The 25,076-nt window shown below is 39.7% G+C and overlaps 2 protein-coding genes across 3 annotated transcripts in view; one reads left to right on the forward strand and one right to left on the reverse strand.

Moving 5' to 3' along the window:
* Nucleotides 1-822: 822 nt before the first annotated feature.
* On the forward strand, nt 823-17,860 carry GPRC5B (G protein-coupled receptor class C group 5 member B). 2 transcript variants are annotated; one of them, XM_050906297.1, is made up of 4 exons: nt 823-873; nt 7,016-8,029; nt 12,713-12,825; nt 14,250-17,860. In XM_050906297.1, the coding sequence occupies exons 2-4, from the start codon at nt 7,024-7,026 to the stop codon at nt 14,292-14,294; spliced, it is 1,164 nt and encodes a 387-aa protein (XP_050762254.1). In that variant the 5' UTR covers nt 823-873; nt 7,016-7,023; the 3' UTR covers nt 14,295-17,860. The 2 variants fall into 2 exon arrangements, with proteins under 2 accessions (XP_050762254.1, XP_050762255.1); XM_050906298.1 differs by lacking the exon at nt 823-873 and having other exon boundaries at nt 7,009-8,029.
* A 1,200-nt stretch (nt 17,861-19,060) lies between these two features.
* IQCK (IQ motif containing K) overlaps nt 19,061-25,076 on the reverse strand; it is a 42,503-nt gene continuing 36,487 nt past the window's right edge. Inside the window, exon 9 of the mRNA XM_050906295.1 lies at nt 19,061-19,273. Coding sequence (XP_050762252.1) covers nt 19,212-19,273 — 62 coding nt within the window. The 3' untranslated portion in view covers nt 19,061-19,211. The remainder of the gene's footprint in view (nt 19,274-25,076) is intronic.

The following is a 25,076-nucleotide window of genomic DNA, read 5'->3' on the forward strand; positions in this document are numbered from 1 at the left end:
AGCAGCAGGTTGGAAGCATGCATTCGAAGCAGATTTGGTCAACGTATCCAGCCCATTGCAAAATCTCCAGCTGTCACAGGGCTGCAAAACCTCTCACCCCTGAAATCCCCGAATTGGTCATAGGTGTGCACACGCAGCTAACGTGCCTGGGAGGTGTTTTCCTAATCCACGCTGCCCGCATTTCTCTCGCACTCATTTGCGCAGCACAGGAGCACACAGGAATGCCTGTATGCGTGTGTGCCTGCTCACGCCTTTCTGTGTGTCCTGCATTCGCGCCACCTTGCAGGAGCACGTAGAGCTGCGACCATACGTGTGTCCGACTGTGCAAGTCTACGCTTATAGAGGCGTATACGTGCCACGCTGCACATGCAGCTCTGTACGTGTGTGTGTGTGTGTGCGCGCACCCTTGCCGTGCGGATGCCCCTCTCCCCGGGGGTGCAGGGCAGCCCCGCGCTGCCAGGACGCCCCGGTGCCGGGGAGCGCGCTGCCCCCGGGGTACGCCCGGCCGTGCCGTGCCGTGCCGGGCCCCGCCGTGCCGTGCCCCGCCGAGCCGGGCCCCGCCGTGCCGTGGCGGGGCGGGGCGGTGGGAGGGGGCTGGCCGCGGGGCCGTAGCGCAGCGGGGCGGAGGGGGCAGAGCGCGGCGGACAGAGCAGCGCACCGGACCGCACCGCACCGCACCGCACCGCACCGCTCCGCTCCGCACGCCGCGCACCGGGGCCAGGCGCTCTATGAGCCGCCGCCGCCGCCGCGGGGGGGCTCGGCGCTGCGCTCGCTCCCCGCCGCGGAGCCGCCGCGCCGCCGGTGCCGGGATGTGACTTGCGGCGGGCTGGCGGACAGAGCTGCCCCGCCGCCCCCGGCCGCAGCAGCCAGCGGGTGAGCGAGCGAGTGAGTGAACGGGCGGGCGGTGGGGACCGGCCCCCGGTCCCGGCTCCGCGGGGCTGCCCCCGGGGCAGCGCTGCGGGCGGGGGGCCACAATGGAGCCGCTCGCCCGGCTCTGCGCCCTGCGCTGCCCGCAGAATTAGCCCGGTGGCCGCGAGCAGACAACAGGCTGGATATAGGAGTCCGGGGGGGGGATTAGACGGGATATAGGGCAGGACGGGGGGGGCTGGAGCAGGGGGCTGCGCGCCGCGGCGGGGAGCCGGGAAGAAGACTGGCGAGGAGGGTCGGAGGCAGGATGGGGAAGGAGAGCGGGGACAGGCGGGGGAGGGAGAGACTGGAAAAAGAAAACGAAGAGAGAAATGAGCGAAGGGACAAAAGAGAGGAGGCTGGAGCGGGATAGACATCGTACGAGAGGAGGAGGAGGAGGTTGCAGGCGGATTAAGGGGAGACCGGAGAGGAGGCAGCTGCGTACCGGCCTGCAAGGAGGGGGCTGCTTGGTTTCGCACCCGCGCTCGTACGCGGACACGGGGTAGCTGGAGCAAAGCCAGGCACCTTTGCGCTGTTCTCCGGCTCGCTTCTGGGCGGGAGCTCAAGGGCAGCGGTAACGGGATCTGGGCCGAGGGGGAAGAGCCTTTTGCTGGCCCCTCGCTGCTGCTGTCCGCTCCCGGGGCCGGGGGGAGGTGGGAGCCCCAGCCGGGGTTGTGGGTGCGCAGCGCTGGGTGCAGTGCAGCCCCGCCGAAGGGCTGCGCAGCACTAGCAGTTTTCTCTCTAGTTAATAAAAAGCCCTGTCTCCCTATTACCTCTCCCCAAAGCCAAATAGGGATAGGATTTAGCACTTAGGTGAACCCTTTGTTTACACCTGACCTAATGTTTATCCCACAGCTAACAGGATTTCCTGCGTGCTGAACCTAAACACCTAGGTTGGTTATCATCACTGTAGTACTGAGTATCTATTTGTCAGTGATATGCTTGCTACTTACCAGCAGAGAGTATCGGTGTTGAGGTGTTCTCTCGCTGCATCAGAAGAAATCAGGTGAAGGAAACCCATCTGTCATGAGGGTGTGACATGAATAGAAACAGTCTGAGAATTAGCAAAGGAAAGAAAAACATTGATTGATATCAGTAGTATAATGAACATCAGGCATTATGGTCAGAAGTATCTAGGCACAGGCGATATACAGAATCTGACTGAAGGGAATTGTGAGCACCTAGAACATTAGAAAGATCATTTCGTATTATATTCAGCATTGCAAAGTATTCCTAAATGAAAGCAATAGTTTTTCTACATGTTCTTTTAGGAGTGGGGTCTTGCTTTCTGTAGCCGTGTGGCTGTACATAGCATGATGTGTATTATTCTAATGCAGGGGATGTCTAAATCAATGCTGTATTTTTGCATACAAAGCACAATTGCACTATTAATTATTATTCTGGAAATACATCTCTTCAGTAGTCTGATCTCAGCTTGGCTGTTGCTGCTCTGTTATCAGTCCTAAAGCTCATTCTTCAGATCTGATCAAAAGGAGCTGGCAGAGATCCCGTGCTGTGATTATTTCCTCACTCACTAGCATCTCTCCACAACACTTCGTGGTGGGGGCGGTTTTCTTTCGGAAATTGTACAGTGAACCAGTCTTCTGCCTATGTGTGGCAGGGCAGGTTACTATTTGTGCTACTATTGCTTTTATTTACTAGATTGTTTTTCTTCTCTGTGATTGGATGCATTTTCCTGTATCAGTCGATTAACATTAGGACCCTAAAAAGGGGAACAGATAATACATCTAACCATGAATAGCCTAACCTTACATCTTTGCATGGTTACAGATTTATTCTTTATATACATTCTTTAGCAGCATACAACAGTATGTTTTTGACCGGATAAGAGATATTTGCAGTCTTTGGTCAGAAGACTTTAGCTATTGAGAGCCTCATTGATTTTTCACTGTGACAACTTTTTGATGACAACTGTGAGATTTTCTGTTTCTGCGTAGTTGCTTGTGATTGTACTTCGTACCCGCTGGGGCAGCTTTGTGTCTGCAATTTCTGTAGTGATTCTATACCAGATAATGTAGGGGACTTCACTCTGTTGAAAACAGTGGAGTTATTACTGTTGTCACTGAGAGCAGATTTTGGACCAAAAATTGAGGACTAGATTTGGAAGCTGTCCTGCTAATTGTTCGCTGCTTTTGCCTGAAATGTGTAAGGCTTATTGATTCATTTTAAGTGCTCGTGATTGCTCTGGGTCCAGGTATGTTGGCTTAATAGTTTTAATGAAATATAATTTTGGAGGGGCATCTTGGGGGGGGGGAAATCTCAAGTTGATTTCCTTCTGTATGAACAGTTCCATTCAGCTATGCGGGGGATATATCGGTGCCACTTACTATATCTGTGCTGGAATGTTTCTGTGACATTTCTGTATTACTATTGCTGTAGCTCTCTGGTAATAGAAGTGAAGTGCCAATCAAATAGAGCGCTATTGTTACTACCATGAGGTTACACAACTTTGCTAAGAGCTAATCTAGACATAAAGAGGTAAAAATACTATTCCTCTACAGATACTGATTTAGATAACTACTGGCCATAATGTGCAGACAGAAGATTTTATTACAAAATCTCGAGAGACACAGGACTTTGCAATTCTATCCGCAGCACAGGCTTGAGGAAGACACTATTTTAATAAAAAACCCATGTTAATATACTTCTCTTTTCCAAAACAACTTTTCTGGCAAAAAGACTTTCTAGTTTTCCCTTAAATTTATTGTATCTATGGTTTCAGCTAAAGTTGTGGTATTCCCTTGCCAAACTTGTATATTGTAATGCAATGTTTTCCATTGTCTATACAGCTGTCTTGAGTTCAGTGCTGAGTACCAGTGCTAGAAAGAGGATTTTGGCTGCCATCGTCATAGGGGGTTGATTATTAACGTTGCCAGTTTTTACCTAGTCAGGCAGAAATACATAGTAAAGAGGTTGCAAACATGGCTATATTGATAGCAGTGGTGAGGAAAAGATTCCTCGTTTGGAGATTTCGAGCCCTGCTTGCAAGCTTTGGTGTGGACAGGATCTAGTGTGTAGCGAGACTTACTGACATTTGGTAGGAATATGATTTCACGCCAAGAATACCTGTCAGCAGTCCTAGAGATTTCTTGGTCAATCCTATAGCTATCCAGGAGCTTTCTAAGAGAACCACTGTTTATCTCATCAGCTGTCCCAAAAGTAATTTCACAAATGGAATTAACTTGGGAAAACTCCTTTTGAGTTGAACATCTCTGCATTTCTGAATATATATTTTGTCTGAATTCTCAGTATATCTTGTCACAGCTTAATTCCCTCTTTCCGAAAGAAACTACTTCTTTGTGGAGGGGGAAATACTCAAAATTCATTAACCCTCCCTGCCCCCCTCCCAAACACTTCCAAATAGGAAGAGGAAACAAATGATGGGCTGACAATATGACTGCTTACCCATGCAGCACAATCTCCATGGAAACAGACTGTCCTAGAATAGCTCAATCACATGAGGGTTACATGACATGAATAAAGTAACCAGAAAACTGGAAAATATCTTAGAACTGGAGATACTTGCACTTAATTCATTACCCCCAGGTCTTTGGAGAGTAGCTAATAAACAAAGCTAGTATTGAAACCAATTTAGTACATGCATATCAAAATTTGTAAGTGATAGGATAGTGGAAAATTAACGTGATCCTCGCTTAAGGGCTGTTTATTGTTTCCAGTCCGGGCAGCATTTAGAATTAATTTTGAATAATTTTCCACATGACCTCCTGCTTCTTGAAATTGGTACCAGTGGTTTGCAGCATTGCCTTAGTAGATCCTAGTGGATTTCCTCCCTTTGTGTCAGCAGACACTGATCATTTCACACTTTTTAGGACATTTTGGATATTCTAAAGAGTAAATGCACTACTTGAAGTAGGAACTGCCTGTGCATAGAAGGAATTGCAAAATTACCTTCAGAATGTTTTCTTCTAGTTAATTATGTACTCATAGGGCAAGGAGATTTATTGAGTGTAACCATATTCAATAAAAAAATGAATATATTTCACCGATGATTAGTTTTCTGTCTGTAAAGTCAGTGTTTTTAATGTGAGTGTTGTGACAGTCATTGAGAAACCTGTTATACAAATCAGATATAAACAAGTAAATATTCTACCAATTCACCATAAAGTAAATTACAGCTAGGTAGAAAAAAAAAAATCATTAGTCATTAGCTGCAGGTCATTGCATCATTAGAACATTGTAGCCCTTTCAACAGTGCAAGGATACTGTATTTCTGTGGGCAGGCACAGATCATCGATTACCCTGTTCCTGTTTGTCCAATCCCAGATCACATTATTTGTCACAGCTTCCACTTCTGAGATGAAGTTTTGTAATAAGCTTTTTTTGTCTGTTTTTTAGTCTGAAGGCCCTAAAGTCATTACGCATGTATATTAGCACATTTGCTGTCTTGGTGCGTCTAACAGGAAACAGTATAATTTCCATCATCTGTCTCCTGGCAGAGGCCGAAAATGGGCATTGGTCATTACGCAGTGAAAGGGGAATGAACATTAGTTTGAAGATTGAGATCTTCAAGATTTAACTTTGGTCATTACAGGACTGTAATGCACAGGAAGAAAGCCCATAGTTCTCAGCTGTGAGAGACTCTGTACGGTTTCGGACAGTCTATGTAAATAGTTTTTGTATTGGTTATGACTGATCGTGTTCAATACAACAACACTGCACCGTTACTTTAAACCATTTTCAACTCTCATTAAAGTTTTCCATGTTTTCATTAAATGCATTTCAGATTCATGAAATATCTTTAGATGGGTAATCATTTAGGGCTGTTTGTCTAACTTACAAAAGAGCTACCGATAGTTGCTCTGCTTCTCGCTTTGTATCTTAAACGTGTCACATGAGCTGTATGATTAACACTATTGCCTGTTTATATGGTGCTTTTCTTCCGTATGGTCATACCATACAAATGGAAGTCTTACTCTGAACAATTTCGCCTAGGCGTGTTGCTCACATCAATGAACATAATCCTGCTGGAACCTGCAGCACTAACTATGCAAGTGAAGGTTAACAGCGTCAGGTTTCATATCTGGTAGATGTAGTGTTTACTTCAGACTGCCCTTACAGGGCAGCTATCACGGGGGCAGATTGTTCATTTAAAGGTTACATTTTTAACAATCATCTCCTTTGCCCTGCTTTGCTTAATAAAAGCAAAATGCCATAACATATATCTTTTTAAAGCACCTAACCCGTGTTCTTCCTAAAACTAAGTTGGGATTCGTCCAGGCTTTTGGTCCTGATGGTCGGAGTGGGATGTGTTGTGTTCCTAGAGAGTTTACCATTGTTCGCTCTCTGGATTGGGGAAAGTGATGCTCTGTTTTTTGTTGTTTGTTTCCTTTGAATGGCTTTAGACTTGCTAAGAAGCACAATGAGTCATTCATTTTTGATTAGTTGATTGATGACACTGCATGTGTGCACCATTGTCACAGAATATGGGATTTCTCTAGCCAACCATTCCCATTTGCAAATGCAATCTAATACCTAGGTTTTGGAAGAGGATGAAAGGAGTGAATATTATAACCGCCTATTGACCGAGCATGAAAACAAGATTTTCCTTTTAAAAAAAAGCACAATGTTTATTTTCCTGGGGCTGCTCTATCCTTAACAAAACAAAACAAACAAGGTTTTGACTCTGCCTTTATTCCAGTAAAAGGAGCAAGGCTGTGAAACAGTTTAATTCTGATACAACTTACACTTGCATCAGGCCCAGTGCAATTTACACATACTTTAAGCACCTGAATTTGAACAATAAAGTACTGTAGATAATGTATTATTTTGCAACAGGATACATAATTTCTTCTGGTTGTGTTTTAGGATATTTGCAGGGGCAGTGTTTGGAAATATTGTTTTCCATCTGTGCAAACACAGAAATGAGTCAGTTTGCATTCTGAGTACAACAGGCAAAAGCAGGTTTCTGGGAGAGCAGCAAAGGGGACTAGGGGTAGGCTATGCCAGCTGCAAATCCAGTGCAAAAAAACCAGTAAACGTGGGCTATTGAAACAAGCTGTGCTTCCAGTTGCTGCGAAATCCTCCAAAGTGAACTGTAGCTAAACGAACAAATATTTTGTTGTCTCAGACAGAAAAATGAAAACCTACCCAGCCATTGGTTTCTTCCTCCTCTTCGTGATCAGCTATGGCTCTTCTGAAAACTCAAGTACATCTAGAGGGTGCGGACTGGATCTTCTCCCTCAGTATGTTTACCTGTGCGACCTGGATGCCATTTGGGGAATAGTTGTGGAGGCAGTTGCGGGGGCAGGGGTGCTGACCACGTTACTGCTGATGCTGATTTTGCTGGTGAGGCTGCCCTTCATCAAGGACAAAGAGAAGAAGAGCCCCCTGGGGATGCACTTCCTCTTTCTTTTTGGGACTCTCGGACTGTTTGGGCTGACGTTTGCTTTCATCATACAAGAAGATGAAACAGTGTGCTCTACCCGAAGATTTCTATGGGGAGTTATCTTTGCTTTGTGCTTCTCGTGCTTGCTAGCTCAAGCCTGGAGACTTCGCAGACTAGTTCGACATGGGAAGAGTCCATCTGGCTGGCATCTAGCTGGTGTGGCAATCTGCCTGATGCTCGTTCAGGTCATTATTGCAACCGAGTGGTTAATACTGACAATTGTCAGAGATAACAAGTTGGCCTGCAGCTACGAACCAATGGATTTTGCTATGGCTTTGATTTACGTTATGTTCCTGATGGTATTTACCATGGGATTTTCTCTTTTCACTCTCTGTGGAAAGTTTAAGAAATGGAAGAAAAACGGAGTATGCCTCATTATAACGCTTTTTTTTTCCATTCTGATTTGGGTAGCCTGGATGACTATGTACCTCTTTGGTAATGCTGAGCTAAAGAGAAGAGATAAATGGAGTGATCCCACTCTTGCTATTGCACTGGTGTCCAGTGGTTGGGTGTTTGTTATTTTTCATGCCATCCCAGAGGTCCACTGTACCATCCTTCCATCACAGCAGGAAAACACTCCCAATTATTTTGATACTTCACAGCCAAGGATGCGTGAAACTGCTTTTGAGGAAGATATACAGCTTCCTCGGAGCTACATGGAAAATAAAGCCTTTTCAATGGATGAACATAATGCAGGTAAGAATTTACTACAGAGGACTATATTTTTCTGTAGTAGCCAAGAAAATCATCTGTATGAGACATTTTTCAGGTGTTCAAAACAAGGGTCATTACAAATGCCGTATTTTGCAGACTACATATTGTTCCCTTTTACAATTTTCATTAAGATATCACCTAGTGGGGGGGGAAATGAGAAAAAAAGCAATACAGAAAATACATGTGTTTGGTTAAAATTATTCTTCTGCCTGTTGTTTTTTCATTGAAAAACTGAACAATTTCAAATGCAAAGCCAACACTGGAGGCCAAAAAAATTCACTGTGGAAAAAATAGCCTCTATTTTAAAATAGTTTAAATGACATTTTTTGTCATTGTCAGTTAACAACATTTAATATGAAATATTCTCCAAAAATCCAAGAAAAAATCAAGTGAGTGCTCTACGTTACAAAATGCTCAGCCTCTTGAGCAACAAAATAATTAATTATATTTCCATTAAAATGGGATTTAGTGCCACTTCGTGACACTGTGGGGGAAAAAAATGCAAAGTGGCATACAGACAAGTTCAAAGACAGTCTTTGTTCTGAAGGCTTTAACGTCTGAATAGAGTATGCATAGACAGAGGTTTCAAGGTAATGGTTGCTTTCCTTGTCATAGCTGTTTGGTGACATAGAACAATGTGTGATGACACATCATTAAAATTTGGAATTAAAATGTTTTTGAGTGATTACTGAAAGGGCCAGCAACAACTGGTTGCTTAAGAGATGCAAACCATTGCTGAACATGTAACCCGTATCAGAAAATACACGGGGATGCTTATGTGACCAGCGATGGGAAGCACGAGCCTGATGGTGTTCTATAGTGCAGGATGCAGTCTGGTGCTGTCCCACAGTTGGATAAAGGATTTCATTACTAGTCACACTGCTTTTTATTCACTCTAATTGAGAAGAGGACTTTGGTATCCCAGCCAATAGTTGCCACATTGCTTTGGCAGCCCCCAAAAGGCGGCTTGGGGCACGTTGTCCAGGCGCTTCACCTTCCTATTCGTCTTTATTTATCTTCAGTTTCCTCTGGGTTTGATGCTTCCTCTGGATATAGACCAGATATGGAAGCAAACAGCACTATTGTTTGGCACAATGTCGGGTCAGGAAGGCATTTTTCCTCCAAGTGTTTTAGCAGGAACTTTAAAGGTCTCCCTTTAGTATGGAAGCTTTGAACAGAAAGGAGTTAGTTAAGTTCTGTGAGTATATACCAAGGGCAGTGGTAAAACAATCAAAAAATTGCATGGATAAAAGAATGGTTGTTTATTACTAATGTTCCAGAGCAGCAGAGGCAGCTTCATGATGGACTGTAAAAGCACTTTTTTTTTTTTTTTTTTTTACTGTCCTCTATCCCCTGTTAAATTAATTTCGTAGTAAGGTAACTGCAGTGGCTTCAGTGGAGCTATTTCTGACTAAGGCAGATCTAAGAACAAAATTGGATCTTTCACTCTGTATTATTCCCATTCATGCATATGTTTGAAAAAAGAACTGGAAGCTCTTTTTTGATCTAATTCAGTGATTAAGTTTTTTAGTGAAATGGATAGACATATGATAGCTATAAAATCATTATAGTGTCTATTATAGTGCGATTTATGTTGTTTTAATCTATCTGAATCTTACGCAGTACAATACAAAATAGATTTCCTTATCTGATGCCCTTATTAATATTTATCGTAATAAATGCATGTCATTCCTATTCCTATGGCATGTGGGAGAAGGATACATACATTTTTAATAAATCAAAACAGATTCATTATTCCTTTGCAGCAGTTCTTTAAGCACAGACTTAGGACAACAGGGTTTGGACACCAAACTTACTAGTATGGTAGAGAATTAAAGTAAATACAGGTAATAATATTCAAGTCACATATTATGGCTGCTGAAGTGTTAATTTAAGTCAGATCACTGTACTGATGGTTGTCAGTGGCTAAGCACCTGGAATCTATTAGCAATTGGCTCTCTGCAGGTATGTAGAGAATGTTCTCTTTTGTTCATTTAATTAACCTCAAATCAAGAATTCATCATTAAGAGTTTAGAAATTAAAGGAAGGGTACTTTCTTCAATTATACTTAAGAATGATGTTTAAGAATATACTACTAGCTGTAAAATTTTGGAAGACATGATAACCAGAAAACACCTCTTAGTTCCCTGACTGTAATATTTGTTTTAGTAAGTAGTTAGCTTTAAATAGAAAACATACTTGGATAAACATATTTGCCATTAATTCTTGTTATTTCCCTTAATACTTGTATAAAGTAATTTAGTAATTTTGCTCTTTTTTCTTTCTTTTTTTTAAAGATTTTAAGCAGCATTTTAAGAATCTGAACAACCCTTAAACTATAGGTTCAAACAAACATATGTTCTTCTAGTTTCTCTCTTTCTTAGCAAAATGTAGCTCCAAGTGATACATAACAACAAGAGCTGTTCTATTGCAGGAATATCATTAAGCATTAATAAAGCAAAACTATTTTAAAGTCAGTTATTTAAACATCATTTAAACAACATACTAATCTGGGATTTTAATATTCATCATAGATAAGTTGAAATATCTACTTAAAAGAGTTATTTTCATGCCTGTGTCTTGTAAAAATGTTAGTGAAGTATTTAGAAGCCCTGGAAAAAGGCAACTTGAATGAGTTCTCAGTGCTCTCTGGAAGGGCAATGCACACTAATAAGGCAACTTCTGTAACGCAAAGAGAATTTGCCTTATACATGAAAAATCTGGATGTGAAATGTAGAATGCTACAGCTGTCAAGAAACCCAAGCCTAAGCAGCTCTGGTACTCACTGAATTTCATTTAATAACTTTTTGTACTACAAATCACCCTTGGAGCCAATGCCTAAAAACACAGTTAACAAAATTTAAAATATGTGTTAAAAGGAGACTTTGACACGGCGTTTGCTCAAATCTTCTTGGCACTATTTTTTTTTTAACCTACAAATACTCTATGCAAGTAGATGTATTTAACAGTAATGGAAAAAGTACAAGGAAAAATCGTAAAACTGGTATGAGAAAAAAATTCCAAAATGAGTATTTTGTCCACACGCTGTGTCTCTGATTCTCATGTTAAAAGAATTTTAGACTTACTGCAATAATAGGGAAGGAAAATTTAGCAATATGAAATTGAATTTACTGGCTCTTTAAGAGAACTTTGAAATGATCATGGAAATTTTGTGTAAATATTTTGTGTAAATATTTTAATGATAGTATGCATTATAAAGAGGTGTTTTTCTTTATGTGTACTAGCAAATACCAGTGCAATCATTTGTGTTTAACACACAATAGGAAGCCAAACTACAAAGAAAGAATACTACTGACCCTGAGATGGTTAAATATAAAATAAAAAATAAATAATTCTAGTTTAGGCATTTTCATCTTTTGTTCTCCCAGTGTTCTCCAAAAATATCTAATTTTAAAATATCGAGCAAGTGAGGGTCTGTGTGTATCTGAAGTCAACAACTGAGCATTTGTGGGGCTGGATTTCTAAATTTCTGTGCTAAATCAATACTGTTCTTCACTTCAGTGCACAACTCCCAAAGAGAGGAGTAGCAGTGGACAGAGGACAGCATATGGCAGTAAGATCCATTTAAATCTTGTTCCACACAGTGCAACTATATTAAATCCTGGCTTCATTAAAGTCTATGCTGAAATTCTTGTAAACTTCAGCTCATTCACGATTTCAGCCAGAGAGTGTAGAATTGTAATTTGAATTAAATCTAAGAGAAATTCTTGCCCCAGGTGCCTGAACTAGGCGTGTTTCTATTTACCAGCTCACAGATGAGTATTGCCCTTTGTAACCACACAAGTCGCATGGATAAATGAGATCTGTTCCTTGGCCACATCTGAATTCAGTGAAGCCATTATTTACCCCTGAAGTAAAAAGAGAGTTTGTATTTGCCAATCCCTGGACTGGTTTAGAGAGAAAGAAGCATATCCCAAACTATGCATATCTCTCATTCAGAATATACATCTTGAATCCAAACTTGTGCTAAAATTAATGGAGAGACTGATATATTTTGGTATAAACATTCAGAAGGACAATCAGTATCTTTTCTTTTGCTTCAGTCATTTGCCATGTTTAAGCTATGCGAAAGCAATATTTACTTCATATTTCTAGTTTCTCAGAGTAAATATAATCTGAAACATCTGGAAAATCCTTATACGCTAGTCATGCTGAAGTAATGCTCAGGGGGGTTGTGAGCATGCTTACTGGCTCGAGCAATGTTTTGGATCCCTGTCCTCTGAATTTGATAGAAAGCAAAATGTAGTATCATTTTACTTAACCCCACAGTATCCAGACCAATACAGTAAGCACTTTGCAAAATACATTGCACAAGATACATCAAAGGTTCGGTGACTGAAGACATTTAGCTCCTATTGAAATGAGACTAAGCAAACTTGAAAAATTTGGTCCCAATAAATTGTTTCCCATTCCACAGCAAACAGTTAATTTTTTGTAAAACTGATTCTTCTGAGATCCATCCCCAGCTATGTAAGAAAAACTGCTGTTCAAAAGCAATGTGAAAACTAGTATGACAGCATGAAAGTTAAAATCAATGGCAAAGTTCCCAATAACTAAACTGGAAGCAAGATACTTTTATGATTTCAAAGGAGATGCAGAGCATTAATTGTGTTCCTAAGAACGATCTCTCTTTTCTAAACACAGCGCTAAGAACGGCAGGATTTCGAAACGGCAGTTTGGGAAGCCGACCTAGTGCTCCTTTTAGAAGCAATGTTTATCAGCCAACTGAGATGGCAGTTGTGCTAAATGGTGGGACTGTAAGTATCAAAATGTGATGATTTAAGAAATCTTTGATATGCACTGATACATACAACCACTACTAATTGAAAAACCTGCTTTTAGCTTATTCACAGCAGGGGGGAAAGCTATAAATGAAAATTCGGGCAGCAAGTATGCATGTAATGCTTCCCTCTAGAAAAGATGTAATTACAAAGTATTTTGCATTTCTTTACTTGGCCGTTCACATTTTGCAGTGTAGCTTGAGTGAACCAAGTTCTTTGGTGAGACTACATGTTCAAAAGCCCTTTCAAATTAAATTTGTGCTAAGGTATTCAACATAACTATTAAGTGACACGATTTCTAACCTGATTTTTTTTCAAGATGCTGTGAGTCACACAAATGTGTACAGGCCAGTACATTACTTTAAATAAGAATCATTGTTGCAGATAGTGGTGGTCTCTCATATATCTTCCGTTTTCTTGTGAAATGTATGTAATTCTTTGTAAGTAAGTTACAGATGTGTACATCTCTGGGAAAGGGATTAATAAAAGAGGAATATAGAAATTTTAATGTTAATAGCATTGATTTTAGTTTGGCATGCCATTCTTTGATAGACCTGTTTTTCTGCAGCCTGGTTGTTGTAGGAATGGCTTAGTGATCTGATGCCAAACAGACTTTCTAAATGTTTGTCACATGATGTGTAATTTGCACTTGAAGACATTTCATATAGCAGGCATACTGTTGAAAAAGAAGAATTTTCATCCCCATATTTTTCATGCATACCTACATGCTTCTTAGAAATCTACCCATGAGCCAGTTTATACTCATGTGAGTTGGGTTTTCTTTATTTTGAATCATGAGCTGATTCCATAACTCAACCTCTACATTTAAAACCAAATAACATGAACTGATTGCAGGTCTCTTTGTTTTTAAGTAAAGTTTTTGTTGATTTTAGTGAACAAGAGGGACTAGATACAAGTATTCTCCTGGGTGGGTAAGACAGTGGGAAACATATAAACTTGAATAAAATGAAAAGACTTGTGCTTTGCTGTCAGTAATGAATAGCATCCTTCTGATGCTTGGATTCATCTATGCCTGATGCTTGGATTCGTCTACGCCTGTGTTTTCTGATACCAGAATATGCAGCTCAGGGAAAAGGCAGTGTAGGGATGGGAAGCTAGAGAATTTGTTTGGGGGTTCTTTTTGTTTGTTTTGCTTTGTTTTGAGGTGGATACAAAGCTTAATGGAGAACATCAGATAGTAAAATGAGAGATTAATGTGTATATATAGTCATGGTTTTTACAGAGAGGTACATGTACTGTATGGGTGGAAGATGAGTGTCTTTGTATCACTTTGCTCTGGAATTACTGTCTGGAAAGCTGTCATGTATATGTAGCATGATAACACTGATTTTTGAACAGACTAGATCTCTCAGTTACGGGTTTATTATCCTTATTTCCAGATACCAACTGCTCCGCCAAGTTACACTGGACGACACCTCTGGTGAAAGGCTGTAGGCTGTAGAGAATAAGAATCCTTGTTGCAGATATTGTTCCCTGGCAGTGTGTCTTTGAGGGAGGAATCCATAACAGTACCAGAACAAAGCAACAAAGCATCCAGGAGCTTTCGAAATCCTACAGAGGATTTTGTCTAAATGTGAACACCATTGAACTGATATGATAATTGCAAAAGCAGAATTGTCAAACTGAAGCTGAATCTAATTTAAAATAAAGTAGGCACACCTTAAATTGGAAGAGAGGGATATTGTATTCTGAAATGTAAGATATTCTCTTGTCTGTAACTAGCGTGCGAGGCAAGCCTGTTTTTGTTGGTTGCCAGTTGCTTGCAAAATACCCTCCTCTCACCTAAACTTAATTAATGTTGCCACAAGAGATTGCCACTACAGTGTGAAAACATGCAGGATTTCTTTCCATTTTGCTCCTTTTCCCTTCATTTCAAACGTCATGAGAAGTATCTTGTTTGCTTCATTATCTAGCTGTGCTGTACAGTCAAATAGCACTGTGTAGTCAAGCACTGTCACTCTGTGGCAACTAAATTACCATTACACTGTAGGCTGATACTCTTCTCTTTCAAAAGCTGGTGTAGGAAATGCAGTTCTGGAGGGATGAATGGTCTACGCATGTTTTATGCGAGTTGTAGAGCTTCTAGAGGCAGAGAGAAAAAGCGTAGGTCCAGCCCAGAGGCAGCTCTCCTCAGCCGCGTGGGATCGATTCCCCAGTGTTCCAGCCTCAACCCTGGGTGCGAGCAAAGAGCCGCGTGCTCTCACGTCTCCTACAGATGAAGCCATTAAGTGAAACGTTGGAGGGATATACTTTTGCAAAGACTTGGCTGGGGAGAGAACGTGACTCGAGTTTGCCAGGAGTTTGTTGTGATGGTGGATTAAAGGCAACCCACTGTAATGCCTGAGCCAGCCTGTTCTGCTGGGCTGATCTTACCAAGCAGGAAGGCGGTGGCAGCTGAGAAGCACTGACCACCTTTCAGGAGAAACTCAGCAGCAGATAGGGTCAAGACCTCCCTTTCTAATCCCTGTTCATACGAGTAGTCCCCTTGACTGCAGTTGTTTGTGCATTTAAATGTGGTTGTGCATTTTAGTGCCTAGCTAGTAGAATCTCCGTGCTGGAGGTGGTTTGTTGGGGTTTTTTTAAGGTAGTTTCTTCCCTACTCCTCCCCCTCCCCTCCACTTTTTTGAGTTCATAGAAGGCAGACTTTCTCAAAGCTTTTTATCTTTGTTTTCTCCAGGTTATTTAAAAGGTTCCCATTGCCCATTGTTTGTGCCATGGTTTTTCATTACGTTTAACCAATCATTCCTTTATTTAACATTTAATACATATCGGACATTCAAAGCATCATTGTATCCTCACTGTTTGGCCAATGTTAATCTTAGCTTTCCTCGATACTAAAAGCTAACTGTTTTTACTTGAGGGCATAGGAAACGCATAACAACTAAACTTTGCATATGCTGTAATAAAAATATATATTTTCAAACTAAAAAATATAATGTACAAATAACTGAATAGCTTAGTAGCTTCACAGAAAGAAGTTACTTGCTGTATACTGCAAAAGAAAGACAAGCTTTTTATTTTTCAAGAGTCTTCCTGATTCTTCATGTACCTCCATTTCTACTGAATTAGGAACCTAGTCCTGCAGACTTGTACTCCCACGAGTAGTCCCATCGACACCAGTAGGTCTACATACAGGTACAAGGGCTGCAAGACCAGTCCCTAAGTGTTGCACACAGAGATATATATATATATATAAAAGGAAAAAATATATATTGCCATTCTTGCCATGATCATCTTATGGGGTTTTATTTCAAAGCCCTTCTCTTCCAGAAGCAATGTTTTTCTGTCATGCATGAGTAAAGGAGTATGTTAGCTCCCCCCTGCCCTTCCCTCCTCAAGGCCAAGGAAGCACGTGCTTGTTTTAGGGATTGCTTATTTTATTTTGTAAGTAACTAGATGGCCTTAGTAACCAAGTAGGGTAGGGGAGGATATTGCATGCTATCCAGCAACTTAGAAATACATTTTGCTTGTTTTCAGCAAAGCTTTGATCAAATAAGATAGTATTTAAGATAATGATAGTTACCCAGAAGATGCATCATTTGGAACAATAAAAAAACCTATTACCATCACTTGCCTGCAGAATTTTGCTTTTAAAAACCAATTAAAAAAACCCAACCTCATAAAACTCTGTTGTAAAAACATATAAGATGACCATGGCATAAATGGTAGGACAGCTTTCTTTTTAAAAGTTTATCATGCTACAACCAAGATTTACGGATTATAATACACATTTTACAGACTTTGGACAAAATCCGTACAAGATATAGTTATCTTAAGAAACGTTTTTTTCTTTTTCTAGATGTGACTGAATTGATAAATAGAGTTCCCAATCCTGCTCCTGATGAAGTTGTTTGGAATTTCAGGCCTTATGCAAAGATATGGCCAGATCCTACAAACTGCTACTCATGTGACTAGTCTCCTTGGGTTAGTCATGTGGACTATTCACAAAATTAAAAATCAGCAGGATTGGGTTTAATTTGTGGTGGTGAAGGTGTGGTAATAGATTAGGAAGGTCTTTATTTTCCAACTTTATACAATTAGTAATAAGCAGCTTTTTTTTGTCACTAGTCTGTGATGTAAAATGCCCCAAATAAAACTGTAATTGAAGAAAGGCACCTTTATGTTAACTTATATTTTTGTTACAGTAAACAAATTGTTTACTTTTGCCTTTTATGAAAGTTATCTAGAATGTAGAGCATCTGTGAACAACATAGTAAGTAAGCACAAGCCTTTCACAGTTCAGTTAATTATAATTAGCTTTTATACTATAAAAGCTACTATGTTGTCCCTTGATGGTTATGTGCTCATGGTGTTTCCATGCAGAAAAATGAAATCGTAAAGCATCTGAAAAAACTATTACCGAAACAAGATTTATAATAACTGGCTTTTGATCAATGGCTGGGAAAAAGTTCAAAGCCATACTTTACAGATCCTGTCCTGTTTTCAGATGAGTTGAGGGTGTTTGACACTTGCCAGAAAATATGTAGCATCTTCAGAAGAACACTCTCAATACATACAGTTGTTTCTATAAACAAAGTACATGAAATACTATAGAACTAGATGTTTCTGTTTTTAGTCTAAACACAGGCACCTTGGTTGGCTTTGTTTGAGCTTGATGCCTTCGGTCTAACCAAAGGCCATGCAAAAGGGAGCATTGTAGCTTTTATAATAAAACAATTGGACTATTCTACCAACTTACAGGATTACAAAGCAGGTGCTTTTTATTAATTGATGAGAGCTAAAGCTCATTTTTGATAGATTATATATATTTATTAAATGTATTAATGTGTGTTTTATAACGTACCCTTTTTTCCGCTGATTGTTGCATACTGGTATCTTATTAAGTACATCTTTAAAGGATTTTCAAGACAATCAATGTGTACCATGATGACTGTACATAAGTATACAAACTACAAAGGTTGTAAAGCATGGGCAAATGTTTTATTTTCAAACTGCTGTTCTTAACGAGAATAAAGGCTTTACTATTTACTTACAATGTTTGTGTTAACTTGGTGTTAAAATCCACCTAAGATTTTTCCATTACAGTAAACTAATGGTGCTACAGACAGCGTTGTCCTGTGGTGATACCGTGGGTGCAATTCTGCAATAGAAGCTAAGTTAAACTAAAGGAAACCGGCTCCTAGAGGCTAGGGCCACATTCCCACATTTACCCTTAGCTCTGGCACCTATCAAACCCCAGTGAGCCAGTCAAGGAGCTGAGCAGCCAAACTCTTAACACTACAAGTGATTCCCCCCCCAGTTGGCTGAGCAGTTTCCTGTACTGGCTCACTTGCTAGTGCTCGTGAAAAGGAGGGGATAGGATCATACAGCTGGGGTTGAAGAATGCAGGTTGAGAGTTTTTTCTTCAAATGGTTTGATTTTCCTGATCTGGTGCAACAACCAGCATCACCAACCAGGAAAAAAATGAGGGGTGGGTACTGGTATAACACTGAAGACAAAGTCTGTGTAAGTGATGGAAGAAATCCACATTGAACCACAGCAAGAGCTAGAGGGTATCCGTGTTTTATCATGCTTTCATTCAAAACAACTAGACCTTTGTTTAACTTGTATGGAATTAGTAGTAGAACTGCAAATATCTTCTCTGATTGTGAGATTATAAAGGCCTAAGTAGGACTATGCTTGACAAGACTGAGTTAAAAAAATGAGGGCTCCTTCACAGGGGGCCCAATCTGATTTTTATTCTGCATGTACCTTACTTAAGTACACATACACAAGATCGCTGAAAATGCTATCACTGTGATCTTAATTTTACACTTTCTCAGCACATGTGCTAAGTGATAACAAAAGGGCCTTTGACTTTTTTCCCCTGCAGAAATGCAGAGCAACCCTAGCTCTCACTGCCTTCAGTTGGAATTGCAGAGGCACAGTGTTTCTGAAAATTAGACTGTTATGAACAGAGCCTGGATTTGTGTAAATTGTCACAGCTCTGCAGAAGTCAGTGAAGCTACTCCAGTTTATACTAAATGAAGATTTTTGCCTTAGTTTCAACACTTGCCTACATGTGGGTGTAACCCCATTTAGTTCATCCGGAGTTTTGTCCCTGTCAGAAAAGCTTGCAAGTGAGCATTCAGGAACACAAGATAAACACAGACTCAAAATTTTTGGCTAAATGTGCACAATTCCATCTGTTTTAACAGAATTGTGCTCACTTCTTACATTAGGACTGAATTTTTTCTTGGCATGCTGGGTCCTTACATAATCTCCCTTTGATTTACAACACCTCACGTGCAAAAGTAAAACTGTAATGCTAAGAGTGTTTCTAAATCAGTACCACAAAGTTTAGTCCATGAGCTCTGTGTTTTGTGATATTGCTGAGAAAACTAAAACCGAGATGTTGAATGTTTTTGTGTATGTTCTTCTGAGTCTTCCGATTTGCTTCCCACTGCAACCATACAAAACAAAACATTAAATACTTAACTTTCCAAAACATCCACAGAAACAAAAAAGTAAACATCCATACTTCCACAGCAAATACTCTGTTGTTGAATAAATAAATAAATAACTAAAAATCCCCCACCCAACCCAAAAGACCTATTTCTTCTGTGCATGGCATTTTTTTGTTTTGACACAGCTTCAGCACTCAGATACTTGTACAGAGTTCTCAGTGCCATCTGTGGGAGTTGTGCATATGTAGCTGAGGGCAGAGTTGTTTGCTAATAAGAAGTTATTGGATTGTTCAAAAAAAATGAAAGCAGCTCTTTGAGGTTTTTGCTTTGAAGAATTTTCAATTAAAAGTCAGTGAAGAAGTCATACAGTTCACCTAGTATATAAATATATTTTTGTCATTTAGGACAACAAGCAAGGTCAATAAAGAATAGTTTTTCTATGTCTCAGTGGAAAGAAGAATGTTATCCATGTGATTGCAAAGGGTCTGCCAAATGGGAAAAATCAGTCAAACAAAGAGCACAGGGTTGCTTGCTGGAGTAAACAATTCTAAATGAACAAAAGCTCTACATAAAAGTAAAATGTCCCACCCCCTAGTGAAAGCTGTTTTCAAAGCTCTGTATTCTTTCAGAGTGCTGTAATACAGATTAACCTAATGTTTTTCTTCTGCTGATACAACAGTCTGGTTCCTCAGTCTACTTCTGTGATTTCAGCTGTCATATTCTGTTCTTAATATTTTAATATTTTACAAACTGCCTTTTAACTTACAAAGATACAAATCTGTTTTTCTACTCCCTACGCTTCAGAAGATGCATCTGTACACCTTTCACATCAAGCAAGTTTGTTGGGAGATTTATATATAAAAGTTATGCTAGAGGCAAAGAAGGCCAAATAAGGCCAAAAAATTCCCTTTTGTACATACAGTTTCAGGAGAGCTTAGTTACCCTTCCAAGGCATGTAGCTGAAAACCAGCAAACAAAATCCTCTTGGTACGTACCCGGAATACTGGGCTGCAACAGGCCCATGTGCTAATTTAAGGTGCTCAATGTCCCACCAACGTGGAAGATCTCAACTTACAGAAAACATACAGGAAAAGTGATGTGTGATGATGAGGAACACAGACAATACCTTAGAAACCCAAAATACAACTGCAGTGGCAGGATATGCCATATCCTTTAGGATTTTAGGGCTTTTGTTTGTACAGCTGGTAAGGAGAAAAATCAGAGTGGCTTAAATATCCCATGTGATTATGAATGTCCTATATACAAAATACTAACTATTGCATTGAATTTTATCTAATATTCCTTGATGTGATGAGGCTGGCTTTTGCAACTATTTCATAAAAACTACAACAAGTTCAAAAACCCCAGGGCTCTCACACTCGTTCACATTAAAATGAGCAGGTGTTTTAGGTAGCTGCTAGCAGTGCTTTTAGTCAGGAGCATCCATGTCTTATCATAACCTCTGTTACTTAAGCATAACAATTTCAAATCACATCACACTAACCAGGAAGCACAGGTTGTCAGCGTGAATCTGAGTTTCAGGCAGTTATTTAAATAGTTTTCGACATATACTTGCTTCCTATGCAGACAGAAAAGTAAGATGTCCTCAGGATTCAGATAAGCTGGAAAGATGGGGAAAGAAGCTGCCTGGCTAAGTCTTTTCACTAGAAATTTCCATTGGAAAAATGTATTTTTCAGGCTGTGACACCTCAAACTGAACTAACTTGCTTAAAATATTTTGAAACGCCTAAGGAAGATGTTTAATTTGTATATTAGCACAGTTCCCATGAAGTTTAGAACAACTTATACTAGCTGATAATCCAGGCCATTTCTTTCAGACAACACATATCTAAAAGCAATGAATAGTGTAACTGTCAATATGAACAACTAGCTTACAACCATACCATTCATATGCTGAATTTTAACCGCTTCAGTCTTAGGAGTCCTATCATTCATTCCACAGAGCAAGAGAAGGACCCATGTCTATTTTCAGTTGCATTAAAAAAAAAAAAAAATAAAAGTTGAACTTTAACAGCACAGTTCCCATTTTATCCCTCTATGTCCCTAGTCACTGTGTGCAGTTATGCTGGCAGATTCCTACTGTTGCAGAACTGTGATTCTACTGCAATGGAGACCATCTCTTTACAGAGATTTCCTGCATGCTGGGGAAAGGCGTATGGACATAACCAGGCAGAACAAACTGCCCAAGGATGCCAGTTACACAGTGGCAATTGCAACTGTGCACTGCTGCCAGTCTCAGGGCAGTGCCAAGAAAACCATTCTTCTCACAGAAGGCTGGATTCAGCTCCCATGAAAATTACAAACACCTTAACTCCCAAGATGTTTGTGTAACAGAATGTGTGAAAATTATCTACAGAGAATTCATAATCACTAATTTAAGGAGGTGCCACATAACATTTAAATAGAAGTAACAGTCATGATCATTGGCGGCATGATCACAGTATTTCATATAGTTTTAAAACATCGGCTCCTGTTCTAAGTCATACGACATAGAGCAACTGAGGCCCTTAGGTGCTATGACAGTGTAAGTTAAAAAAAAAAATCTCACATCTCACTTATTTCCAGTATTACGGTTTCTATCTATATAGGTCATATGGTTTCTACTGTCAGGACATCCAGCTGAATTTGTTAGCACTATGTTTCAGACTCATTACTCTTCCTTTTTAATACAGAGCGAACCTGATTGAACTATGCTGTAGTCACATGCAGGTTCTAAATCATAGGCCACTATAACCATCACTACAATAATAAGCACTAGTGGAGACTGTGATTAATTTCCTTGGAAGTGAGGTGGGTGTTGCTCTGAAGAGGTTAGCACAAGTGTTAACTGTTATTTTTGACTTGCTGCTCCTACTACAGTAAAGTTATCTATTAGTTAGTCTGCCACATTCCTTGGAAATGCAGCTCGTTTGACATAGTTTACCATGTATGTGTTGCAATGTTGAGGCACATGATGGCTAAAGGAAGCACTGGCTTTGAATGTATTTGGATTTACTGTTTTGGTTAGCTCCTGGGAGTGGCATACTCAAAAATCTGCAAAACTCCTATTAGACATCTGAGGATTGGCCTTTGTCCTATTTATATATGCATTAAGTTCAAACATCTTTACCATCTATTTTGGATAACAGACACAATTTTCCCTCATCTTAATGCACAGGACTGACGTTCTGGTTTGAGACCTGGTTGATTCAGCATGGCAGTGAGCAAACTATGACCTACTTTATACACTACTGTATGATACAACTGGTTTGTGACAGTAGCTTATGAAAGGTTTATACACCCACATGCTTTATTTTGTTTAAATCATAAGAACTATGCGAATTACATTTAGTAATTTAAACAGTTGAAAACAGTAATGAAAAATACCATAGACTCAGATTATAAGAAGATGAAAATCCATTAAAGAAAATCTATTGGAATAACTTATTAGCAGGGGCTTAGAGTAAAATATATATATAGAAAGGAGTTTCACCCTAGCCTCCCAATGAAATGCCAAAGAAGCCTGAATATGAAATTGGAGCCACCAGCAATCTTTCTGAAATAAGACCTGACTTTTAAAGAGACAGTTCTTTTTAAAGTATGTATAATTTTAGCCTCTTACTATTGGAAGTCAGCATGTACGCAATTATTAGTGAAACCTTACACTTCAGGAAATCTTCAGTCACTAGTGATAGGAAAATGATGTATTGAAGAGAGATGTATTAAACAAACAAACAAATAATAAACTGGAAATTATGCCCATAGACATTCCTGCTACTCATGAATCTGAAATGGAACTGTCAGAGGATCACTCATCAGAAGAGGCTTCTGCAAAATGGATATATAAAAGTGACAGGACAAACCTAATTCTCCAAATCAGCAACAGAGTTTGTAAAATGCTTAGTCTTGCCTCCATGACTTTAGAGAACAAACAATTTCAGGGCATTTTTTAATTCACTTAGGATGAGGTTAGGGAAGCAAGAACTGACATAGAGGAGACTCCCAACACCAATATCCAGTAATGGAGACAGGAAAAAAGGGCTGAAAGATCTTTAGCAGAATATGTTTGTGCAATGCACCATGCTTTCCTAATATTTTGACAGAAAGATTAAGAATTCATTTGGATATATCTGGCTGGCATTTTTACAGTTCAAAGTGTACAAAGAGAAAAGAAATATTGGAAGGTACAAGCATTAGACTAGATGAACACCTGAGTTTAGGAGAGAACAAACTACACAGAATTAGATATACTGGAGACTGCATTGCTACTGATTATCCAAGTGTCCTCCAAATGATTCAGTGACCCGAGATTCATGAAGAGACAGCCACAGAGATACAACAGTTTAGGGAAGACAACCCTGGACTGAGAGAAAAATCCAGAATGAAGGCAACCAGCGCATCTTCAGTGCATCTGATTAACGCAGTTTTTTTCCATGGAAATAGTCAAGATAGAAAAAGAGAATGGTGAAAATAGAAAGAACTGACCAGAAATGGAGAGAAATCATTCCAGAGTGGCAGGTCTCTAGGAAAAAGCATTTTGGGATTTACAGGCAGAAGCCAACGTGGGCAGAAAACAGGAATGCCAGATTTGCCAGGGAGCTTCATGAAAACTGCATTTACACCCATTAGCCCCTCTTATTTCTGAAACGTTTCTTACTTGCAAAATATGATAGGTTCTGTAAAGTCACCAAATCTAAACTCTTACACAGACTAAAACAAATGATCAGGTAAAAAAAAAAAAAAAGGACAGTTACATCAAAAAAGACGTCCAAGTGACTAATACTGCAGTCTGGGTTTAAAGGGAAGTCTGGGCCAAGCAGTTTGCATGTTCCGCAATCTGTCACCCGCTTCTTTGCTAATCTCTGAATCATATTTTAAGACTCCACTAACAGTTCGTGGTCTTTCCTTCCCTGCCCCCTTTTTTTGAACCGAAAGAGTCTCAAGTCTAGTTTTGCTGCAGGACTATTTGGAGGTTTTACTTTTTAACTGGTGACAGCCTTTTCTCCAGGCTTTTAACGCATCTCATAGTTATAAATTGAAATTTTGGTTTTGCATATCTAAATGACTAACAAAAAACACCAACAGAATTTTCAATAAAAATGCTCCCTTTTTTTCACTATTATCTTGAAAAATGTTAGAAGAAGAAAAAGAAAAAAAAAAAGATTGCAAAACCCATGAAGAATTTCTCCTCTCCTTTAAAACAGAAAAATAAACAAAAATATTTATGTTTATATAATCACAGAAAAATCGCCAAATTGCAATTGTCTTTTTTCCATTACAAATCATTACTAACAACTGCAGAGTGATGGGTAAAAATACAGCTTTGGTACTGCAGGATTAGTTCAGACTTGTGCTAGCAGATACACTGCTGTGCCTGTGTAAGCACAGTTCAGAAGATCATGTATTTTGTAGCTTATCTAAATGATCATCTTTCCTTTTTTTCCAAACATTCCTAACGTAGTTTCAGAAATTAAATGTTACTGTAATCTTTGTAACTTTTCAAAGACGTGTGAGTCCGGGGTGTGGACCAATAAAGTGGAATCTGCATCATGAGTCTTATGACTTTTATCACTACATTCTCAGCTGTTAGTGCCAAGATTAAACTTCCAGAAACATCTCAAGCATCTTGAATTAGGCTTGATGAAAACCACCACATACTCAGCTATCGGCACTGCTTTGTTCTTGGATTTTCTTTTTTTTTTTTTTAAAGAAATTTTGAAGTCTTTTGTGTAACTGAAACCTTATACATGTGCTTTTAAATCAAAAGCAATCACATATATGAACCCATTTTAAACCATT

The sequence above is a fragment of the Gymnogyps californianus genome, chromosome 15, assembly GCF_018139145.2.
Source record: "Gymnogyps californianus isolate 813 chromosome 15, ASM1813914v2, whole genome shotgun sequence".
NCBI lineage: Eukaryota > Metazoa > Chordata > Aves > Accipitriformes > Cathartidae > Gymnogyps > Gymnogyps californianus.